General features: G+C 35.3%; 2 protein-coding genes, 1 long non-coding RNA gene, 1 other non-coding gene and 1 pseudogene across 4 annotated transcripts; 3 read left to right on the forward strand and 2 right to left on the reverse strand.

Annotated features, from left to right (window-relative positions):
- The first annotated feature begins 1,455 nt into the window (after positions 1–1,455).
- On the forward strand, positions 1,456–6,475 carry LOC126626383 (AT-hook motif nuclear-localized protein 10-like; annotated as a pseudogene).
- Positions 6,476–6,695: 220 nt separating this feature from the next.
- LOC126626381 (uncharacterized) lies at positions 6,696–9,853 on the reverse strand. Its single transcript, XM_050295701.1, has 6 exons — positions 9,726–9,853; positions 9,394–9,673; positions 8,896–9,238; positions 8,259–8,536; positions 7,862–8,058; positions 6,696–7,320 (listed from the first exon to the last, which is right to left on the reverse strand). Exons 2-6 carry the CDS (start codon positions 9,581–9,583, stop codon positions 6,874–6,876), a joined length of 1,455 nt encoding a protein of 484 aa, XP_050151658.1. The 5' UTR covers positions 9,584–9,673; positions 9,726–9,853; the 3' UTR covers positions 6,696–6,873.
- Positions 9,854–11,239: 1,386 nt separating this feature from the next.
- On the forward strand, positions 11,240–17,526 carry LOC126626387 (uncharacterized). The gene is made up of 3 exons (XR_007624672.1): positions 11,240–11,440; positions 12,054–12,208; positions 16,978–17,526. It is a non-coding gene; the product is annotated as an uncharacterized LOC126626387 (long non-coding RNA).
- Positions 16,745–17,899, reverse strand: LOC126626385 (heavy metal-associated isoprenylated plant protein 30-like). The gene is made up of 3 exons (XM_050295708.1): positions 17,732–17,899; positions 17,361–17,433; positions 16,745–17,257 (listed from the first exon to the last, which is right to left on the reverse strand). The coding sequence occupies exons 1-3, from the start codon at positions 17,882–17,884 to the stop codon at positions 17,052–17,054; spliced, it is 432 nt and encodes a 143-aa protein (XP_050151665.1). The 5' UTR covers positions 17,885–17,899; the 3' UTR covers positions 16,745–17,051.
- Positions 17,900–19,336: 1,437 nt separating this feature from the next.
- Positions 19,337–19,421, forward strand: TRNAM-CAU (transfer RNA methionine (anticodon CAU)). Its single transcript is given in 2 exon segments — positions 19,337–19,374; positions 19,386–19,421. It is a non-coding gene; the product is annotated as a tRNA-Met (tRNA).
- Positions 19,422–21,105: the final 1,684 nt, after the last annotated feature.

Raw genomic sequence — 21,105 nt, forward strand, 5'->3', positions numbered from 1 at the left:
TACCAAAGATTTGGAAAAGATAACGACACATGACACGATAACATTGGATAAAAATCTTATCGAAATCCTTCGCTAAATAATTGTTTTTTTTTTATAACTTGACACGTGGCGCAACGAGAACGATTTAAGAATTCTTATCCGAAATTACAAATAATTTTATTTTGTATTATTTAAACAAACAAAAAAAACTATTATTTTAATTGCCTATTGCCTAGGGGGAGGGCTCCAAGGGTGGAAATGCAAATGGCAATTACTGTTCATTAATGTCAGTTACTATTCATTTAAGGCAGTTACTGTTCAAAATGGTGGATTCAATAGTGCATTGCCAGGGGAGAAGGCTCCATGGGTGGAGTTGCTCTAAGAAAGTCGCCTTGCAATATATGATTTGGGTAAATCTAAACAATTGAACTCACACAGAAAAATAGTAAAAACATTTTCAATGAAAAATATAAGCAAACCAAGAAAAGGGTTTCACTAAGAACCACTTTTTTGAGAAGACTAAGAACCACTTGACTCGCTGCAAACCAAATTCAATCCCAATTTCCTTCACCAATTGTCACCTCTAATCCCACCTAACTATTTATCAACATAAAGGTCGTATCCTATATGCCTTGAAATGCTAAACTTACGATTCACATACCTACAAATTGCAATTCAAAAATCGAAATACAAACATGAATAAAAAAACTACGAAACATAAATCCAAATCTTAGGAAATTTAAAAAATCCATAATCTAAAGACAGCCACCAACAAACATTCGTTCCTTTGAAAATACCCAAATTAATTTCAAACGAAATATCTACAATCCACATTAATTCAAACGAAATATGCACAAACCAAGCTAAATTAATTATTTCAAACAAAATTTGCACAATACAAATTAAGAGATCAAACCAAATCTACACAACCCAAATTAAAAGATCAAAACCAAGCTATTTTTTTTTTTGGATTTCTGAGAGTCTCCCTCGGAGTCGGCGAATCGAGCTGCGCAAGGTGCGCTGTCGAGACGGCGCAAGGAAGCTCGCCGAGTGATGGCGAGGTGGGCGACGTCGACGGTGAGAAGAAACGGCGTCGTGGTTCGGGGAAGAAGGAGATAGAGAATGACCAAAAGCAGAAGGGATCGAGCGAGAAGGAAGAGAAAGAGGGGAGAAGGAAGAAAAATAAAATAAAAAAGAAATCTGAGGGACAAAATCGAAATTTGGCTAAATATGTGAGGGCAAAATCGGACGAACACTGTGCCTATGAACTGTATTTCAGTTGTTTTTCAATTTTAGTATATATTAAAATTTTAAATTTTAATTCAAAAGTTGGAAATAATCTTTATTTTATTACTATTATTTGAAATAAGGAAAAAGAATATTTTAATTTAAAAATAAAAATATATAATTTAACATAAAAATAAAATATGATTGACAGGCGTGTGCAAGTGGCTAATTTCTAATAAAAGTCCGTAGAGGAAAAGGCACGAAATAAAAAGAAAATAAAAAAATATCCGAATTAAAATATAACCAAATATTCAGATTTCTCGCATTTCTTAGAAAAAGGGCTTCGGAGCCGCTCTGTGTTTTCGGTCCGGAACCCTAGAATTTGCGCGTCGCCGTAATTTTTCTGAATTATTGGTAAGTCGAACGTATTTTTTGGGCTTATTTTTCGATTTTCCTTTATTTTCACTGTATTTTCTTAATGATTCTTTTCACTGTAAATTGGCAAAAAAATATATCTTATTTTTCTAAAAAAAAAACAAATTGTTCGTTGGTGGAAGTAAAATGCTGAAATATGTTTCGTTTAAGCTTTAATATTAAAAATATTTTGCTTGATCTGTGCTGATATTTGAAAAAAAAGCAAATGTAATTTTTTTCCCAGGTCATGTAATTCTGGAAGTTATTAGGGTTTTGTTGTTGGTTGTGTAAATTAAGTTGGGCTTTTGATTTTTACTCCCAGATTGGTGGGTGGTTGCTGTCAGGGTTAGGGTTTAGATACTTTTGGCAGAATGAGCTTACTTGGAATCTACCACCATCTTCTTCTTCTGCTTCTACTTTGGTTTTCTTTTTTGTTTTACTGTTCTTGAAAAATTCAGATACTAAATTGAATAATAATTTCTGTTTGAAAGAAAAGTTTTATTTATTTATTTATTCATTTAGTGTGTATAATGTAGATTACGGTTTGTAAATTGTGGTGATAAGAAAATGGTAAATTTCTTTGTACTGATCTGCTTTTTCTTTTTTAATTGCGTTTCAGGAGTTTTGGTTTGATGGAATTTTAGTACAACTGAAAATTGCGAATATATAAAAAGAATTAAATTTAAAAAATAGAAAAGAAAAAAATTAAAAATGTCAGGATCTGAGACGGGGGTGATGACTAGTAGGGAGCCGTTTCTGCAGAAAAGTCCTCTTCAGTCACAGTCCGCCATTCAGAGCATGCGGTTGAACTTCAGTCCTGACGGCGGCTCCGCTCTCTACAAACCAGTCGCCGCCGCCACCTCACCTGCTTATCAGTCCTCAGCCGCCGCTTCCGGCGGAGGTGCTGTTGTGCCGGGGGGCGCCGGAGAGGGTGCAGTTATGGCCCCTGCTGCTGCTGCTGGGCTTAACATGAACATGGGTACTGAGCCTATGAAGAAGAAGAGAGGGAGGCCCAGGAAGTATGGGCCAGATGGCACAATGGCATTGGCTCTATCACCATCAGCCCCGCCTGTAACCGTCACCCAGCCCAGTGGTGGAGCATTTTCTCCTCCTCCTCTCCCTCCTGCTCCTGCCCCTCCTTCTGGAGGAGGTTCTGCCTCACCACCACCCACTTCCACTTCCACCAAGAAATCAAGAGGCAGACCACCTGGTTCTTCCAAGAAGCAACAATTGGATGCTTTGGGTATCCCTTCCTTCCTTTTCCATTCTAAATTCTTAAATTCTTTTTACTTTTTTAAATTCTTAAAATTTTAAATTTAATTGGGTTTTATTTATATCCTATGAGTCGTATATTTTATTTTGTTTTAGTGCTGGGGTGCGTTTGGAATCTGCTTTGTTCTGGCTCTTTGATATTGTTATTATTTTTGTTTGGCAAATATTTCTGTGACGTAGGTTGGGGTTTCAGCCAACATTACAGTGTGACTTCGTTTTATGTATCCAGATAAGAAAAAACTTAGTTGTATGTACTTTTTTGTAATTTTATACCTAATATCATCTGTATGGAAGAAATCTGGAAGTTGTTCCCGTTTGGGCTTCTGACAGGAAATGAATGGATTTAATAATAAGGGATATATTTGCGGATGGCCTTTAATAAATAGAAAGGGGTACAACAAAGGTGGTATGCTTGAGATTCTTATGTATCAAATTTACTTGTCTGCCCTTGATTGCTGTATTGCAATTGCATACTGTAGGTGTAGTTTCATAGACTGATACTGAACCTTGATATTGGTGATATTTTCATGCGTATACGATCATTTTTGGTATTTAGTTTGTACTTCTTGCAAAGGGAGTTACTTGTTTTAAACTCTTTATGTCCAATCGATTTTGCAGGAGAACTGTATCAATATGCATTTGGAATACATATATCCAATATTGGAAAAAATTGCTTTTCGAAGTTTCCAGCAAACAAGTCTCCCGTGCTGTTTAAATTTTCTTATGATGTTTGATTTAGTATTCCAACTCCATCAACTGCTAAAACTAGAGTTGTCAACTAAACAAAATTTGTTTATTGGTTCATTATATAACTTATAGATGCATGCTTCCAGTGGCTATGGATCTTGTTTTAATGTTTCCCTTACTAAAGCCCAATTTTAATGTTGCTTTTTCGCTGCAAATAACTATACAATGATTACTGTACTATGGTTTAATTTGTTTTACTGTTTGTAGGATCTCCAGGATTTGGATTTACGCCACATGTTATCACTGTAAAAGCTGGAGAGGTTTCTACTTGCCCTTTTCTTTCTTTAATAACTTTGTTTTCGTATTCCCTGGTTGATCATCACTTCATGCATGCTTAGTCTGAGTAGTTTTTCAGCTAGAAATTTTATTTGATTGCATAATATATCTATCTGTGACTTTAAACTAGTTCTCGTCCTTATAGTTTCCATATTCTCCATATGCTGAGTAGCTGATCTCCTTCTTATTATGACTGATTATGCATGTCCTTCCATACGGTAAATGCATGTGTGATATATCAATCACTGAATCTTGTTAAGCTCCTTTTTTCTGTCAACTTGAAGTTCTGACTGCTTCGTCTATTTAAATTAACGATATTTAATTCCAATGGATGGCAATGCTGGGTACATTTAATTCAAATATTTAGTTTCAAATTCAAATAATTCCGGTTTCTTAAATTTGCATAACATAGGAACTGAACATCTAGATTTACTATTTAGGGAGTAATTGGGCCATCAGAGTATTATGCTTTCCTTCACAATTTTCTGGGAATTTAGAACTTTAATCACAAAGTTCTCCTGAGGTATCATTTGTCATGTCATGGTCAGATCCCACCTCAAGAGCTCATCATCAGTGAGCTAGCAGCTAATATGATTGAATGTCACTAATTTTACATGCGCACCTTTATTGTTTGGATGGCATACTCGTCATTTTTCTAGTTGATTACACTATATTCAATTTTAATTTTGGTGCATTTAACCTTTCAGGATGTATGGTCAAAAATAATGTCATTCTCTCAGAATGGTCCTAGAGCTGTTTGCATCTTGTCTGCAACTGGAGCCATCTCTAATGTGACTCTTCGCCAACCGGCCACATCTGGTGGAACAGTAACATATGAGGTTTGTGAGATTGCTTTGTCTTGTCTGTTGGCCTTTCCTTGTATCCAAGTTGAACTGTTACATATGATATATTGACTTTTTCATACAGTTTTGTTGTATGCTGGGCCTCAATAGCTGTTTTCTGGGAGCATTTACTGTGGATTAATATTCCAAGTCTCTCTAGGAACGGTTGTGTTTATGTTAGGATACATGACTACGCCTATACTGATGAGTTTATGTCGCCATGTTCTAACATGATTATTTATGTTTGGTTTGAGAACTTTTGAACACCAAAGGTTTAAATTAATGAAATAGTTACTATCTGGGTTCCCCTCTAGGAGCATGTAATTAAAAGCTTGTTTGCTCTTCAGTTAGATGTGAGATTCAGCATGTGTCACGATTCGTCACAAAATTGAGTCAAACGCCGAAGTTATTGTTTTTCCATGAGTAATTATCGTTAAATTTCTGTTAATCATTTGGTAATTACCATAGGGATCGGGTTCATCGTATGTATAATTTCTACCTATGAGTTATCTCCTGCTAATTCCATTTTATCATATGAATTTTCATATGCAGGGGAGGTTTGAAATTCTGTCACTCTCAGGCACGTTTCTTCTATCTGAAATTGGTGGTCAACGGAGTAGAACTGGGGGCTTAAGTGTGTCATTATCTGGCCCAGATGGCCGAGTTTTAGGTGGGGGTGTGGCAGGTCTTCTGATTGCTGCCTGCCCTGTTCAGGTACGTTTTATTTTTGGGAACTTTAACGAAAAGCACCCGGTACTGTTCACTTTAACGAGAAAAACCACATTTTTACATTAAAAAGTCAGTCCTGGTACTATTCACTTTACCCTTTATTTTGTCCTTATCATTAAAACTCAAAGTTTTCAAGCCCTTTTCATTAGTTTTCCTTTTATTTTTAGATTGTACTTGTTACGTGAAAATTAATAGTTTAAGGAAATAAAGCATGTTGGAAGATTTTCCATGATATGTGTAGGTTTATAAATTTTGAATCTAGACATAGTAGGAGCCATATTTTATTTTCCATAATAGAATCAGTGATTTTGGGGAATCCCAATCCATTGCAGGTGGTAGTCGGAAGTTTTGCTGCAGATGGTCGGAAAGAATCAAAGACGGCAAACGAAATGGAGCCTTCATCTGTAGCACCGAAGTTTGATCCGGGCAGTGGGCCAACAGGGGCAAGTAGCTCCCAGTCACGTGGAACCCTCAGTGAATCTTCAGGGCGGGCCTGGAAGTCCGCTGAACCAGAGCACAGGAACCTGCAATAACAATAACCCGCAAGGCATGTCAAGCATGCCATGGAAGTGAACAGTTTGGTAAAACTCGAGGCAGGCCTTTTCACTAATTTGTGCAGTAGGCATGATCAGCAGATGTTGTTTTTCTTAACCGTATTCGAGTCTCTAGGGCAGGAACCCGTTGTAGTTTCAGCGCCGTGTATTGTATGACTAGTAGAATAAGGAATGTAGAATACTTTGCAGCTTGACCTTATAGAGGAGAAATGGCCAGCTGAAAAGTGTCAACCAGGTAGCAAGAGGTGTGTGTGAATTAGAAAGTAGATCAAGTCTTGTGATTGTAGGACTTAATTATTAAGATTAATGATTAATTAGGATGAATTAGTGATCTAGTTTTTCACGCGTTTGGCTTGTTGTAATCGTTGTTGACCCTTGGATTATCCTGCTCAACTTCGACCTCTTCTCTAATGTAATATGCTTTAATTTTATTTACATGTCGTGTGAAGTTATTAGAAATGATCATTGCCCATAATGTGAGCTTCACCTGAATCAACAGTTAAGAGTCGCCCGCGCATGTCCTTACCATCTTCCGATCAGAACTTAAAACTGTTGAAATTTAATCCAATCCTTGCTCCTTAAGTAACTTCAGTTTTATTTTCCCTAACCACGAGAAACAAATGTGAATGCTTAAAGGAACCAAAAACGACAATCATTTGCATTTGTTTCCGGCTTCGGAAACTTGGAAACGAAGAGAATAGTATTTGCTTCAACTTTCTTCGGAAACATAAGCTGTTTTTCTACCTCTCAAGTCATGGAGGCCATGTTCTTTTACACAACACATACAAAAACCACCGTCATACAATTGTACTACACTGCAGGCATGCTGCTGATTAAGGAGCTCCTGCCTTCCGGGCTCTCTTCAACAGAAAACGTAATGAGAAAAACCCAAGCACAAATGTCTGCCAAAACCATCCTCTTGAGTTAGCAGGGTCCACCCTTTTGGCCAGGTGCCACGCGTACACACCCTCTACGATGTGTAATCCTGTAGCTACAAGGAATACAATCCTTAATACTCGCATCGACCGGAAGAAGAAGAGGCTAATAGCTCTGAAGAGTGGCACTGGCCCTATGTCTGGCAAATAAGCAGCACAAAACAGTGTGGCCATTCCGATCACACAAAATAGCCATGTGTAAATTGTAGGGCCATCCAGAGTTTTCCGTTTCCTCTCTTGCCAGTACGAGATTGTAGCAGCCATGCCCTCTCGAGGAGTCACCATTGGGACATATCCAAGTTCCTCCTTAGCTTTAAGGAAAGAGAAGTAATGTGTAACGCCAACCTGTAAATTATATAACGAATTCAGCAAATGTTGGCAGTGACTGAATAAAAGTAATTGGATTCACAACACGTGTCTACATACGATATAGATGTACAGTCTCAATCAATAATACCACGTCCAAACTAACAAAAATATCTAAGTGTGAGGTGTCCCTTTAATCAATTGATGGTTTTCTCATATGATTCGAGTCACACTATTTCTTAGAGCTTGATTTCTCTCGGGATGAACCATATAGCCAAGAGAAACTGATCATCAGGATACAGAAGCTTGCCACACCCTTGAGATAAAAAAGAACATAACCATGGTATCACTTCAAACAGTGAACAAGTAAATACGGTCCAGTGAGTCAGAAATTATAATTAAGACGAGGGAAGTCATGTGTGCTAGATGGACAGCCTTGTCAACTTAAACCAAAATTATATTAACTCTCTCTCCATTGCAGACCTTATTGTTAAAAATTGAGAGGGTAGAATTTTGAATGGATATATGCATTAACCAAGTCTATTCAGCCAAACACTAGAAAAGGAAGGAATAAGCAAACCTTGTAAACTTCAGCAGGAAGGATGAAAGGCTGCGGAAGCCACCATCGATTCAACCATGGATATAATAGAGTATAGACTGCCCAGAAAACCCTTCCCAAAAGAAGCGCACGAGGTACAGACAAAGAAGCCTTAGGTAGGTCATATTTCAAGCTTCTCAGCAAAGGTCGGATGAACTCAAAGCTGTTGACTGGAGACCCTGTAAGAAAGGTTGGTTTTCTCCTTTTACATTTCAGATAATAATATTACTCATAATGTCTAAGAAAGAGAGATTTTAGTACAATAATATGTATCTAGACTCTTAAGACTTTTAAACTTATCCGTATTGGCAAACCAGTCAACAGGATGAGAAATAAAAGCAACTAAATTAATAGAGATATGTAAGGGCTGCGTTGTTACCGTCAGATACAAAATAGGGCTGGCCAGCAGCTATGGGATGCCTTTCTTTATTTTTCCCAGGAATGTCATCCAAAAGTCCCATGCTTGCCATTATCAGCGCAAGTACTAGATTATCCACATAAATCCAGTCTGTTTTCACATTTGGTTCGCCAATTTTGAACGGAATCAGGCCTAACTTTGCCAGAGACACTATCCTTGGAAAGTGCCTTTCTTCACCTGGTCCATAGATAGCAGCTGGACGAACTGCACAGGTATAAAGACACTTCCCAGTCTTCTTCCTATATGAGATTGAAACAACCAGTCCTCAATAAACAATCAAGGCTAAGATAAACTAATTATGGGAGAAGCGAATACAACACTCTTTTGCACGCATATCCTAAGTTACACAAATTCATCATGCACACAAAAGGTTGTGTCACGAATACAACACTCTTTCGCTCGCACACATATCCTAAGACACAAATTCCCATTACACTAGAATGACCCTAAAGTAACCAACACCATCTCTTGCTCGTTTCTTGTACATTTAACCTAAGACAAACAAATTCCAAGTACACTAGAGTGTCCTTACTAACAAACACTATCGAACGCTTACTTGAATAAGACATTAAGAACGATTGCAATTGAAAATACTTACCTGAAAGGACGAGCATTGTACTTTAAGACCAACTGCTCGGCAATTGATTTACTCCGGCCATATGGATCGACATGGTTGTCGATAGGGTAATAGCGCAAGGCCTCGTTCCCATTGACAATCTCCTGTCCCCCAAACACAACATTATATGTGCTCACATAAACAAGCCTTTGAATCCCGAACTCAAGACACGCGTCTAAGATATGACAGGTTCCATTTATGTTGACCTCATCGACACGACCGAACTGCAGCATTTCTTTTCCTGACATGCCATACGAAGCAAGGTGGAACACACAGTCTGCTCCCCGCAGAGCTTTTTCAACATCCTTTTTCTGGGTTACATCCCCTACACATTTATAATTCATACATTTTCATAAATATAAAAACTTTCAATAAAACCCAGAAGTGAAAACAGGAACTGAAAACGAAATGGTTATTAGATTAAGAAAAAAGAGAAGGGAAAAGAAAGAAACGAAATTAGAATTGGGAGGAAGACGGAACCTTGGACGCAGTGGACGCCGTGCTGGCGGAGGCGATCGGACCAAGGAGAGGCTGTGCGGAGATCAAAGGCTCGGACTTGGTGAGCACCTCTCCGGAGCAGCTCCAAGCAGAGTGCGGAGCCTACGAAGCCCAACCCACCGCTGACCACAAAAGTGTTGCCCTCTATGCCTTCGTTTTCGCTCAAGTGCATCTTCTCTCTCACTCTCTCTCACTCTCTCTCTCTCTCTCTCTCTTCTGTAAGAGTAAATGAGTAGGATTGTTTAATTGAATCAGAACTCCCAACTCCCAACTCAGCAGAAGAGTAAATGAGTAGGATTGTTTAATTGAATCAGAACTCCCAACTCCCAACTCAGCTCACAACAAAAGTGAGAACTCAGATCACAACAAAAGTGAGAGAGGTAAGAGAGAATGATACAAGAAATTTATGTGGGCGAGTCTCTATGCTTTCAATTCTTCATTAATTATTTACCCAAAAAACATTAACACTTTCAAATAGTTTTCATTTTTTATTTGGGTAATTTTATTTAGACCCAACAATACTCTTTCTACACTCAGCTACAAAAAACTTTTTATGTAATTCCTATATTACCCCTTATACAAAATAAAATAAGAAACTGAAAATTAAATATCTTTCTACACCCATTCAACCGATATAGAACCCACATATATCGCCACCACTCAACCACCACTTCAGAGCTCCCTCCCTCTTCCTTCTTCTGCATATAGAAGTAGTTAGGCGGGATTGCTAAATTAGAAATCGCCTTCAACAACCCGACCCAATACAAAACCCATTTGACTCCATTTGGACTTCTGCAACAAATCGCTTATGGAGTCGACGATGCCACTTAGTTTTGCCTATTAACAGCAAGGCCCTATCACGCGCAATAGAAGAAAAATGGAAAGATTCACTGGACGTTTGGTGGAGTAACCACCGCAAAGAATTGGTGGGTGTGGAAGAGGTGGGGGGAACACACAAAGAATATCAGGGAAAAAAATAGTCGGGAAGGAGACAGACCCAACAAATACAGGGAGGAGAAGCAGAAGGAGAGAGAACAGTCGTGAAATGGGTTTGATGAGTTTTTCTTTTTCCAGTTTATTTATGTTTATAATTTATGAGGGTAAACTAGAAAGTTTAGGTAACAAAATATTAAAGTTGGGTTTAGAGAGAGGAAAATTGGGTCCACATAAAATTTCTCTTTTTATTTTTGTTTAGTCTGTCATTTTCCTATACAGTGGTATGAACTAAAACTAATGATAATTTTAATTATATTTTAAAATTTATTAAGAAAATAAATTGTTTAACAAATTTTAAAATAGTATTTTTCATGTCCACTAATGTACAATGAACGTACATGATTGTTTGATTCCCGGAATCCCCACAAAGAGGATCTGGCAGAGATCCTTATCCTATTAGCAATATTTAATTAAATCCCCTCAAATGAATAGTAATTGACTTTAATTAATAGTAATTTTCTATTATATCTTCACCCTACACTGAATAGCTCATTCAATTCATATTAAAATATTAGTATTTTTTATTGTATAAAATAATAAAAAAATATTTTTATTTTGTAATTTTGGATAAGGATTTTTAACCAATCTCGTCATGCCACTTTTTTCGTTAAGATTTTTATCCAATTTCGTTGAGCTCGTTACCTGTTTAGAATGGTTAAGACTAGATTTTTGATAAGATTTTTAACCAATCCCGTCACGCCAAGTGTTACTTTCTATTTAGAATTTTTTAGGATATATTTCGATAAGATTTTTAACAAATTACGCCGTGCCACGTGACATTATCTATAACTTAATCTTTTCTTTTTTTTTTCTCCATATAACCCACCATCCATGCTAAGAAATCACACACTAAAATCAAAATCTCTCAAATCTATTTCCCAATCCTTCTTCAAAGTTTGAAAAATATCCGAATTAAATATAACCAAATATTCAGATTTCTCGCATTTCTTAGAAAAAGGGCTACGGAGCCGCTCTGCGTTTTCGTTCCGGAACCCTAGAATTTGCGTGTCGCTGTAATTTTTCTGAATTATTGGTAAGTCGAACGTATTTTTTGGGCTTAGTTTTCGATTTTCCTTAATTTTCACTGAATTTTCTTAATGATTCTTTCACTGTAAATTGGCAAAAAATATATATTATTTTTCTTAAAAAAACAAATTGTTCGTTGGTGGAAGTAAAATGCTGAATTTTGTTTCGTTTAAGCTTTAATATTAAAATATTTTGCTTGATCTGTGCTGATACTTGAAAAAAAAAAAATGTAATTTTTTTCCAGGTCTTGTAATTCTGGAAGTTATTAGGGTTTGTTGTAGGTTGTGTAAATTAAGTTGGGCTATTGGTTTTTACTCCCAGATTGGTGGGTGGTTGCTGTCAGGGTTAGGGTTTAGATACTTTTGGCAGAATGAGCTTACTTGGAATCTACCACCATCTTCTTCTTCTGCTTCTACTTTGATTTTCCATTTTGTTTTACTGGTTCTTGAAGAATTCAGATACTAAATTGAATAATAATAATTTCTGTTTGAAAGAAAAGTTTTATTTATTTATTTATTCGTTATGTTTGTAGAATGTAGATTAGGGTTTGTAAATTGCGGTGATAAGGAAATGGTTAATTTCTTTGTACTGGTCTGCTTTTTTTTTTTTTTTTTTTTCAGGGATTTTGGTTTGATGGAATTTTAGTACAAGTGAAAATTGCGAATTTAAAAAAAAATTAATATTCTGCCTCACCACCACCCACTTCCAGTTCCACCAAGAAATCAAGAGGCAGACCACCTGGTTCTTCCAAGAAGCAACAATTGGATGCTTTGGGGTAACCTTTCCTTCCTTTTCCATTCTAAATTCTTAAATTCTTAAATAAATTTCATTGGGTTTTATTTATATCCTATGAATCTTATATTTTATTTTGTTTTAGTGGTGGGGTGCATTTGGAATCTGCTTTGTTCTGGGTCTTTGATATTGTTATTATTTTTGTTTAGCAAATATTTCTGTGACGTAGGAGTAGAAGAGTAAGAAATTGATGTGGGCAGCTGTATCACATGAGTATATGCTTTCAATTCTTCATTGATTATTTACCCAAAAACAATAACACTTTCATATAGTTTTCATTTTTTTTAATTTAATCTGTCATTTTCCTATACAGTGGTATGAACTAAAACTAATGCTAATTTTAATTATATTTTAAAATTTATTGAGAAAATAAATAGTTTAACAAATTTTAAAAATAGTGTTTATCTTGTCAACGAATGAAATATAGCTGAATGTAGCTCTTAGGCTCCGTTTGGTTTTGCGAAAAGCAATTTATGGGAAAGCATTCCCCATGTTTTTCGTTAAGAGCTTTTCCAAAGCGTAAAAGCTCTCATTAGCAATAGGGAAGTCAATCCCCTCAAGTGAATAATAATTATCTTTAATGAACAGTAATTACCAATTGCATTTTCACCCCTCCATTGTATAGCTCAATCAATTCATATTAAAATATTAGTATTTTTATTTTATAAAATAATATAAAAAAAATTTTATTTTGTAATTTAGGATATGATTTTTAATCGATCTTGTCATGCCACGTGTCTTTATCCGAAAGTACAATTTTTTGTGATAGATTTCGATAAGATTTTTATCCAATTCCTTCGAGTCATATGTCGTTACCAGTTTAGAATCATTAATGATAGATTTCCGATAAGATTTTTAACCAATCTTGTCACGCCACGTGTCACTATTGGTTAAGAATCTTTGATGATAGATTTCCGATAAGCTTGTTTTTGTGGTTACAGAGGTAGTCAACCCTACTCAGATGGATTATTGAGTCACACAATGACATTTTGGATTCTAACTCGGGCCACATGTCTAAGATACTTAAATTTTTGCTTTTTAGGATGTCCTCAATGGTTGTTCGTATTTAGAGTCCCAAAACATTTTTGACTCTCCATGGAACACCAAAAATGTTTTGAAACTTTAAATACAAACAACCAATGAGGACATCCCATCTGAAAAAATTTAAGTATCTTAGACATGTGGCCCGAGTTGGAATCCAAAATATCGTTGCGTGGGTAAGCAATCCATCAAAGTAGGGTAGTGACCCTTGTCACCACAAATACGAGCTCATTCTTAGTTATGGAACCAATAACCTTTAAAAGGTTCTCATGGTGACTTTGCTACTATATGATCATCTCATCCTGGTAAGAATGGAAAATCAAGTAGGGAATTGTCACGGTCTTTTTCTTTGATTCTTTAACCTATATCATTGGAAAATATAGTTTATGAAACAAGACGCAAAATTACAATTCAGTTTTAATGTAACACTAGATTGTGACTATTCCAATTACTTACCTAGACATTTTAACTTGCAAATGAAAAACAAATCCCCTTTGAAAGGTGCTACTATAGAATAAAAGCATATCAATAACAAGTCTTATCGTGGATCTGAAATAAGAATGGCACTGAGACTTCCTAGTACATTGGCAATCAATATATACCTATAAGATGCTAATTATGCTCTATACAATAATTTGTAACATAAAAATGTTCAAGAACATATCATTTCCATTGAATTAAAAGGTTGTTGGAACTTGGAATTACTCAATTTCAACATTTTTTTGTTCACACAAACACGCTACAAAGCACTATAATCCTTTGGTATGTTTATTAATTGTCTTTATTATATTATTTTCCTTAATTTCACTTTTCCTTTACGTCTCTCCTACAATTTTTTTTTTTGCAGTGAAAGATTCAAGATGATGTTTTTGATTCTTACTTGTGTTTGTTTTTTCGATTTTGTTGTGCATTTTCATGGTATACACAAGTTTATAATACAAAAAAAGTTATTAGGAAAAGAATTTAAAGGTAACACTGATTGATTTGTCTTTACCTTTTTTGTTTTTGATTTTAAGTGATTGTTATGTAAATGTGCTGCTGTTTGTATGTCAGTAGACACCTAAATTTTGCAAGCAGGCATGCTGATGCATATTATTTTTTAATATCCGGAGTACCAAGGGTGATGCGCAAGGGATTTGGGCTTAATTGTTATCCTCTCGAGTAACAAGCCGATGATCCCAAAACCTCGAGAGGACAACAATTAAGCCCAAATCCCTCGCGCATCACCCTTGTTACTCCGGATATTAAAAAATAATGTGCATCAGCATGCCTACTAGCAAAATTTAGGTGTTTGGTGACCTGCAAACAGCAACAAATTCACATAACAATCACTTAAAATCAGAAACAAAAAGGGTAAAGACAAATAAATTGGTGTTACCTTTAAATTCTTTTCCTAATAACTTTTTTTGTATTATAAACTTGTGTATACCATGAAAATGCACAACAAAATCGAAAAAACAAACACAAGTAAGAATCAAAAATATCATCTTGAATCTTTCACTGCAAAAAAAAAATGTAGGAGAGACGTAAAGGAAAAGTGAAATTAAGGAAAATAATATAATAAAAGCAATTAATAAACATACCAAAGGATTATAGTGCTTTGTAGCAACAAAGCAAACTGTCAAATATGAGAATACATCACTTCGGTAATAAGTGTTTGTGTGAACAAACAAATGTTGAAACTGAGTAATTCCAAGTTCCAACAACCTTTTAATTCAATGGAAATGATATGTTATTGAATATTTTTCTGTGACAAATTATTGTATAGAGCATAATTAGCATCTTATAGGTATATATTGGTTGCCAATACTAGAAAGTCTCAGTGGCATTCTTATTCCAAATCCACGATAAGACTTGTTATTGATAGGCTTTTGTTCTATAGCAGCACCTTTCAAAGGGAATTTTTTTTTCATTTGCAAGTTAAAAGGTATAGGTAAGTAATTGGAATAGTCACAATCTAGTGTTACGTTTAAAACTGAATTGTAATTTTTCATCTCGTTTCATAAATTGTATTTTCTAATGTTATAGATTAAAAGAAAAAGACCTTGATTTTCCATTCTTGCAGGGATGGGATGATCATATGGTAGCAAATGTCACCATCAGAACCTTTTAAAGGTTATTGGTTCCATAATTAAGAATAAGCTCGTATTTGTGGCGACAAAGGGTCACTAATGTACTTCATTGCTTACCCACGCAACAATATTTTGGATTCCAACTCGGGCCACATGTCTAAGATGCTTAAATTTTTTATTAGGGATGTCCTCATTGGTTGTTCGTATTTAAAGTTTCAAAACATTTTTGGTGTTCCATGGAGAGTCAAAAATGTTTTGGGAGTCTAAATACGAACAACCAATGAGGACATCCTAATAATAAAAAAAATCGAAGTATCTTAGACATGTGGCCCGAGTTAGGATCCAAAATGTCGTTGTGTGACTCATCAATCCATCTGAGTAAGGTAGTGACTACCTCTGTAACCACAAAAACAAGCTCATTTTTCAATTACAGAACTAATAACCTTAAAAGGCTACTATATGATCATCCCATCCCGGCAAGAATGGAAAATCAAGTAGGGAACAGTCGCGTTATTTTTCTTTGATTATTTAACCTATAACATTGGAAAATACAGTTTATGAAACGAGACGCAAAATTGCAATTCAGTTTTAAATGTAACACTGGATTATGACTATTACAATTACTTACTTAAACCTTTTAACTTGCAAAAGAAAAAAAAAATATTCATTTGAAAGGTGCCGCTATAGAACAAAAGCCTGTAAATAACAAGTATTATTTAATATTATTCACATAAATACTTATTACCGAAGTGATGTATTCTCATATTTGACAGTTTGCTTTGTTGCTACAAAGCACTATAATCCTTTGGTGTTTTTATTAATATTATTTTCCTTAATTTCACTTTTCCTATTTATATTTAATATTTAAGTAAATAGCAAAATTATAGATAGGGAACTATACTAGCGACCTACCTAATTTTATTATAGAAATTTTCGGGATCAATGATTGGACCTTGCAAACTAAAAATACATTTTCTTCGTCTCTCCTAATTTTTTTTCGTAGTGGAAGATTATGGACAATGTTTTTTATTCCTACTTGTGTTTGTTTTTTCGACTTTTTTGTGCATTTTATGTAGGGGTAAGCTAGTGAGACTAAATTTTTAAATTAAATTTTGTAAACTAAATGATGTGGTTGTTGATTATTGTATTATTACTTAAGTATTGATTAACATGAATATTTTCTATTAGTGACACATCATTTAATTTGTAAATTTAATTTAGAATTTTAGTGTTCCTAGCTTACCCTTTATATAGGGGACTATGCGGCTAAATACAGATGGATGTTGCTTTTGGTTTTCTTAATTTATTATCGTGCCCAAAAGTTGTAGCTTATTACTTTTTCCTTGTTTCGACTTGCTTACCGTCAGGGGATTTTTATAATCGTGCTCGCTGTTAATGAAATTGAGTTGAAGAAAAAAGCTATATATTATAATTAATTTTTGAATTCATAAATATAGGTAATGCTATCCACACACATTTTTTAATTTTCAACTCTCAAATCAAATAAATTGAATAAGATCAAATGACATAAATTGAGTGAGAGCTAAATTTTTTGTGTGTAAATAGCACTAACCTAAATATAATGTCTCACTCACTCGATCTATATCTATTTAAATGTCTCACCCATATTTATATATAGGCACTCCTTTTCTTAACTTGCAATAAAGAGAAAAAGAAAAGGAAGTTAAGAAGAGAAAGGGGAAGTTGTAAATTCTAGAAGTTGAAGTTGTTGAATCTGATCAAGCTTCCATAACTGGCGCTGGCGTAAGCAGAGAGGAGCTCGTTTTGTGGAGACCAGAAATCGGCTTTCAGTCCTCCTCTCTTGATCGCTTTCAGTAATTTGTTTCTGTGCAGATATCCTGCGGCTATTGTTACCACCACCTTCTGACTGTATGCGTCTACTTCAACCTTTTCTATCCCTGCACCATGCAATCAAATGAATCACATTCACCACCAATATTAAACTACCTACGTAATCACTATATGTATGAGTAATGCAATGCATGAAGGTTGATGGACTACCTCTTAATTTTGAAAGGCATTTTCTAAGTCGCTTCTCATGCATGCCAACCATCTCCACCTTCAATTCCACTGTCTGCAAAGTCAAATTACTGTAAAATGTAACAAGACTTGAAGGGGAATAACCTTATAAGTGAAATGATAACAGTACACTTCTTTTCTTGTTCTACACACTTCTTTATTTTTAGTCGTATGATTGAATAAATCAAACAGAAAAAATGAACAGGATTAACCAGTAGGGCGTAAGGGGTGCAAAAATGTGTGTGGTTATGGTTTCCTTAAAATTAACCAAATGGTGGGCAAGAACAGATTTTTTAGATGATTAGATCAATAACCGAGTATCGAGCAATAAAAATACGTGGTTATGTAATTACCTCCATTGTCGAGAGAGATACTTTTGCAGACTGGAAATGATTAACTGATGATATATGTATATGATGCTTGAGAATATATAATATTTTCAATTGGTATAGAAGGAAGGAAAGAATGGGGAACCTAAATATCAATAGAGATGGAGCGCAGGTCATTTTATACCCGGAGGAGGGGGAGGGGGAGGGGAAGGGGGACAGGAAAACACAAATAAAGTGAGTGATGCTGGATTTTGGTACTCCCTACAAAACCATCATCTGCTTTGTTTGCTTTGCTTTTTCAAAATTAACCCCCATCCTCATCCCATAACAAGAAGCTCAAGCTTCTAGGGAATTATTGCCTTTGACCGTCCAACTTACCTTTCTTTTTCCCCTTATTCCTTTCTTTCTCATAGAGGATTAGGAATTAGGAACAATTGGGATTGTCTCAAGGGAAAATCATCAACCTTAACTTACATGATCTAAGCCGTCCTTCTTCATAATCTTTCTTTTGTGGGTCCAACCAGTGAAATCCTGCTGCATGCATTTACAATGTTTGGAGAGCTTTCATGGTATTTCAATAATCTGAACTGTCTAATTTTTAAGTCTTTTTTTAAAGATTATCTTAAATACCACACTTGAATTTGAATCTATTTAACCATATGAAAATTGGTTGTCAATTTCGTGTTTTCTTTTAATATTGTCTTTTTCTTTTTATTTTTCACTGAGATTTTGATGTCTAAATGATTTTGAATCCGTCTAGTTTTTTTTTTTTTAAGAATTATCTATGAATGATCAATGAATTAGAAAACCGACTACTCAAATTGTTGAAATAAAAATTGAAGCAGTTGATTCCACATAGTATCCCTTGAATAAGGTTATCTAAGAGATCCCTCAATATAACATGAAAAAGAAACTATATGTATGTGTGGTGACATGCATGTTTAATTATGCTAGCTATATACTCTTTAGTTGATAAAGACAAAGTGATCCCTCGATCTCCATGTAATGTTGCATTGACCGAGCATGCTTCATACTTGTCCTCGTTGCAAACTGCAAGGTGGGGAAAAGGAAAAAGGAGTAAGGTAAAAGAGAAAAGAGAATAAATTAAAACCTCAAGCATGGAAAATATACTAGTCTGCAAGTTTGGAATTTTTGGGTTCCTTCTTCTATGCACCTAGCTTGCTTACCACATCAATATTAGATGCTACGGTTTTAAGGGAAGATTTGAATTGGTGCTTGTGTGTCATCCTTATCTAGTGAACCTTTTTTTCTTAAAAAGAAACACGCTTAAACCGGAGCTTATCGTTTAATTAATTACTTTAGAACGTTCACTTCATTTAAATTCTGAATTCAATTATCCATCATCTACTATCTTGGGTAAAAGAACACACACATAAAGAATCATCCGAAAGGAGGTCTAACCAAACAACATAAAATAAAAACTCAACCTAATATCCCAAACACCTTAAGTAACCAAATTACAAGGGCCGGTTGGTTGTAAACTTGTAATGGCAAATGGTAGCCTAACAAAAACGAATAAATAAAGATCCCTGTGCAATTAAATGAAAAGAAAAATAAATAAATATTCATAACTAATATGTAAAATCAGAAACACTTATAAACACAACTGGGGTGGTGGCGCAGTTGGCTAGCGCGTAGGTCTCATAGCTTCTGAGTGATCCTGAGGTCGAGAGTTCGAGCCTCTCTCACCCCATTTTTTTTTTCCTTCAGATTAGTTACATGCTCACTTGTATTGCCAAATGAAAGAAGGTAGGGGTGCAATTTATAGCGGGTCAACTCCCATTCGTCCATGCTCAACTCAATTTCAAACCCAATTGAGTGGGTTGGAATGAAATAGAAACCCTTGGAACCCAACCCATATTGGATTGGGTTGATGTCTTCTCCGCCCATATCAACCCAACTCGAATTCTCTCATGCACACATTACCCATTTCGCTTCATTTTATATAAGTTTGGTTTGGATAGCTATAATTGAAGCACCCTAAATTAGTCCATGCCAACCGAATTTCAAACCTGATCAAGTGGGTTTGAATGAAGTAAAAACCCACACAATCCCAACCAAATCATTTATTGGGTTGCGTTGATGCCTTGTCCATTCATGTCAACCCAAACCCAACCCGAATTCCTTCATGCACATGTTACCCATTTCGCTTCATTTTATTGGAACAATGAACGGTGATGTTGCTTTTACATTTCTAGCGGTTGAAACTTTGGTATTCTCTTGTAATTTTATTTTAAGTTTGCATGGTTGAAACATTATAAATGGTCTCCACAATCTAACATGCCCAAGTTACAACCCTAATGGAAAGGAAGCCATAAGCCATAATCAATTATCTTTTCTGCTTGTGTTAAACAAAGTTCCTCAATTCTTAAACTATAGGTAATTATGTATACTTCTAATTAAGAAAACAAATTTACAATTCTAAACCCCAAATACAAGATATTTGTCAGTATAACATGTGTAATTAATATTTTATTAATAAACTATAGAAATGTGATGTATCACTTCACCTCCATGCCAAGTGGTTTGGAAACACATAAAAATTTTGTGAGTTTAAGGAGGTTTTTCCAATAAAGAGTATTACTGTAGAGAAGTTTTTCCAATAAAGAGTATTACTGTAGAGAGGTTTTATTGTATTTTATGCAAGAAAATAATTTCTGCACACCCGTGTTTACTTTGCTCTTTACCCTTTGTAGACATGCAAATTTCGTTGAAAATAAATGTTCACCAATGCATTAAATTTCGACATGCGAGGGCTTATGTGGCATGTACCATGTGTCTCATAAGTTGTTCACATAGATGTGACTTATCAAAATCAAAAAAGTCATCAAGAAAGACACGTGTCAACACTTGGCGAAAATGAATTATTTGATTTTAATTTAATTAAATAAAAAAATTAGTTGATGGAGTCAAATCACGAACTGGCCCACAAATAGAGTCATGGTTCTTTTGTCAATTAATCAAGCCCATGATCAAGGCCAAATCCATATGTAGGAAAAGCTTAGAGAGTCTATAAATAGGAGGCTTCAAGACAAATAAACATGGTCCATAAAATTATTCACGCTCAGACACTAAAGTTTTGAAACTCTGAAGCTCTCAAGCACTCAAACCCCCCCCCCCCCCAAACACTCAAACACTTAATAAGACTCAAAAAACCCTCCACGTTCTTTGCCAAACCTGTGAAAAATCATCAAGCATTGCTACCCGTGCTGGTTCTTCCATCGCCACAAGCCAAGTCCATGCGGCAATCGTTCATCAGAGATCAAGTCATCGCGACCCTCGGATCAACGACACATATCTACACATCTTCAGAGGTCGAATCAGAGAAAACTTTGTAAATATAAATTGTAACCTTAAACTCATTAATACAATACATT

This window comes from Malus sylvestris, chromosome 6, assembly GCF_916048215.2.
Source record: "Malus sylvestris chromosome 6, drMalSylv7.2, whole genome shotgun sequence".
NCBI classification, from domain to species: Eukaryota; Viridiplantae; Streptophyta; class Magnoliopsida; order Rosales; family Rosaceae; genus Malus; species Malus sylvestris.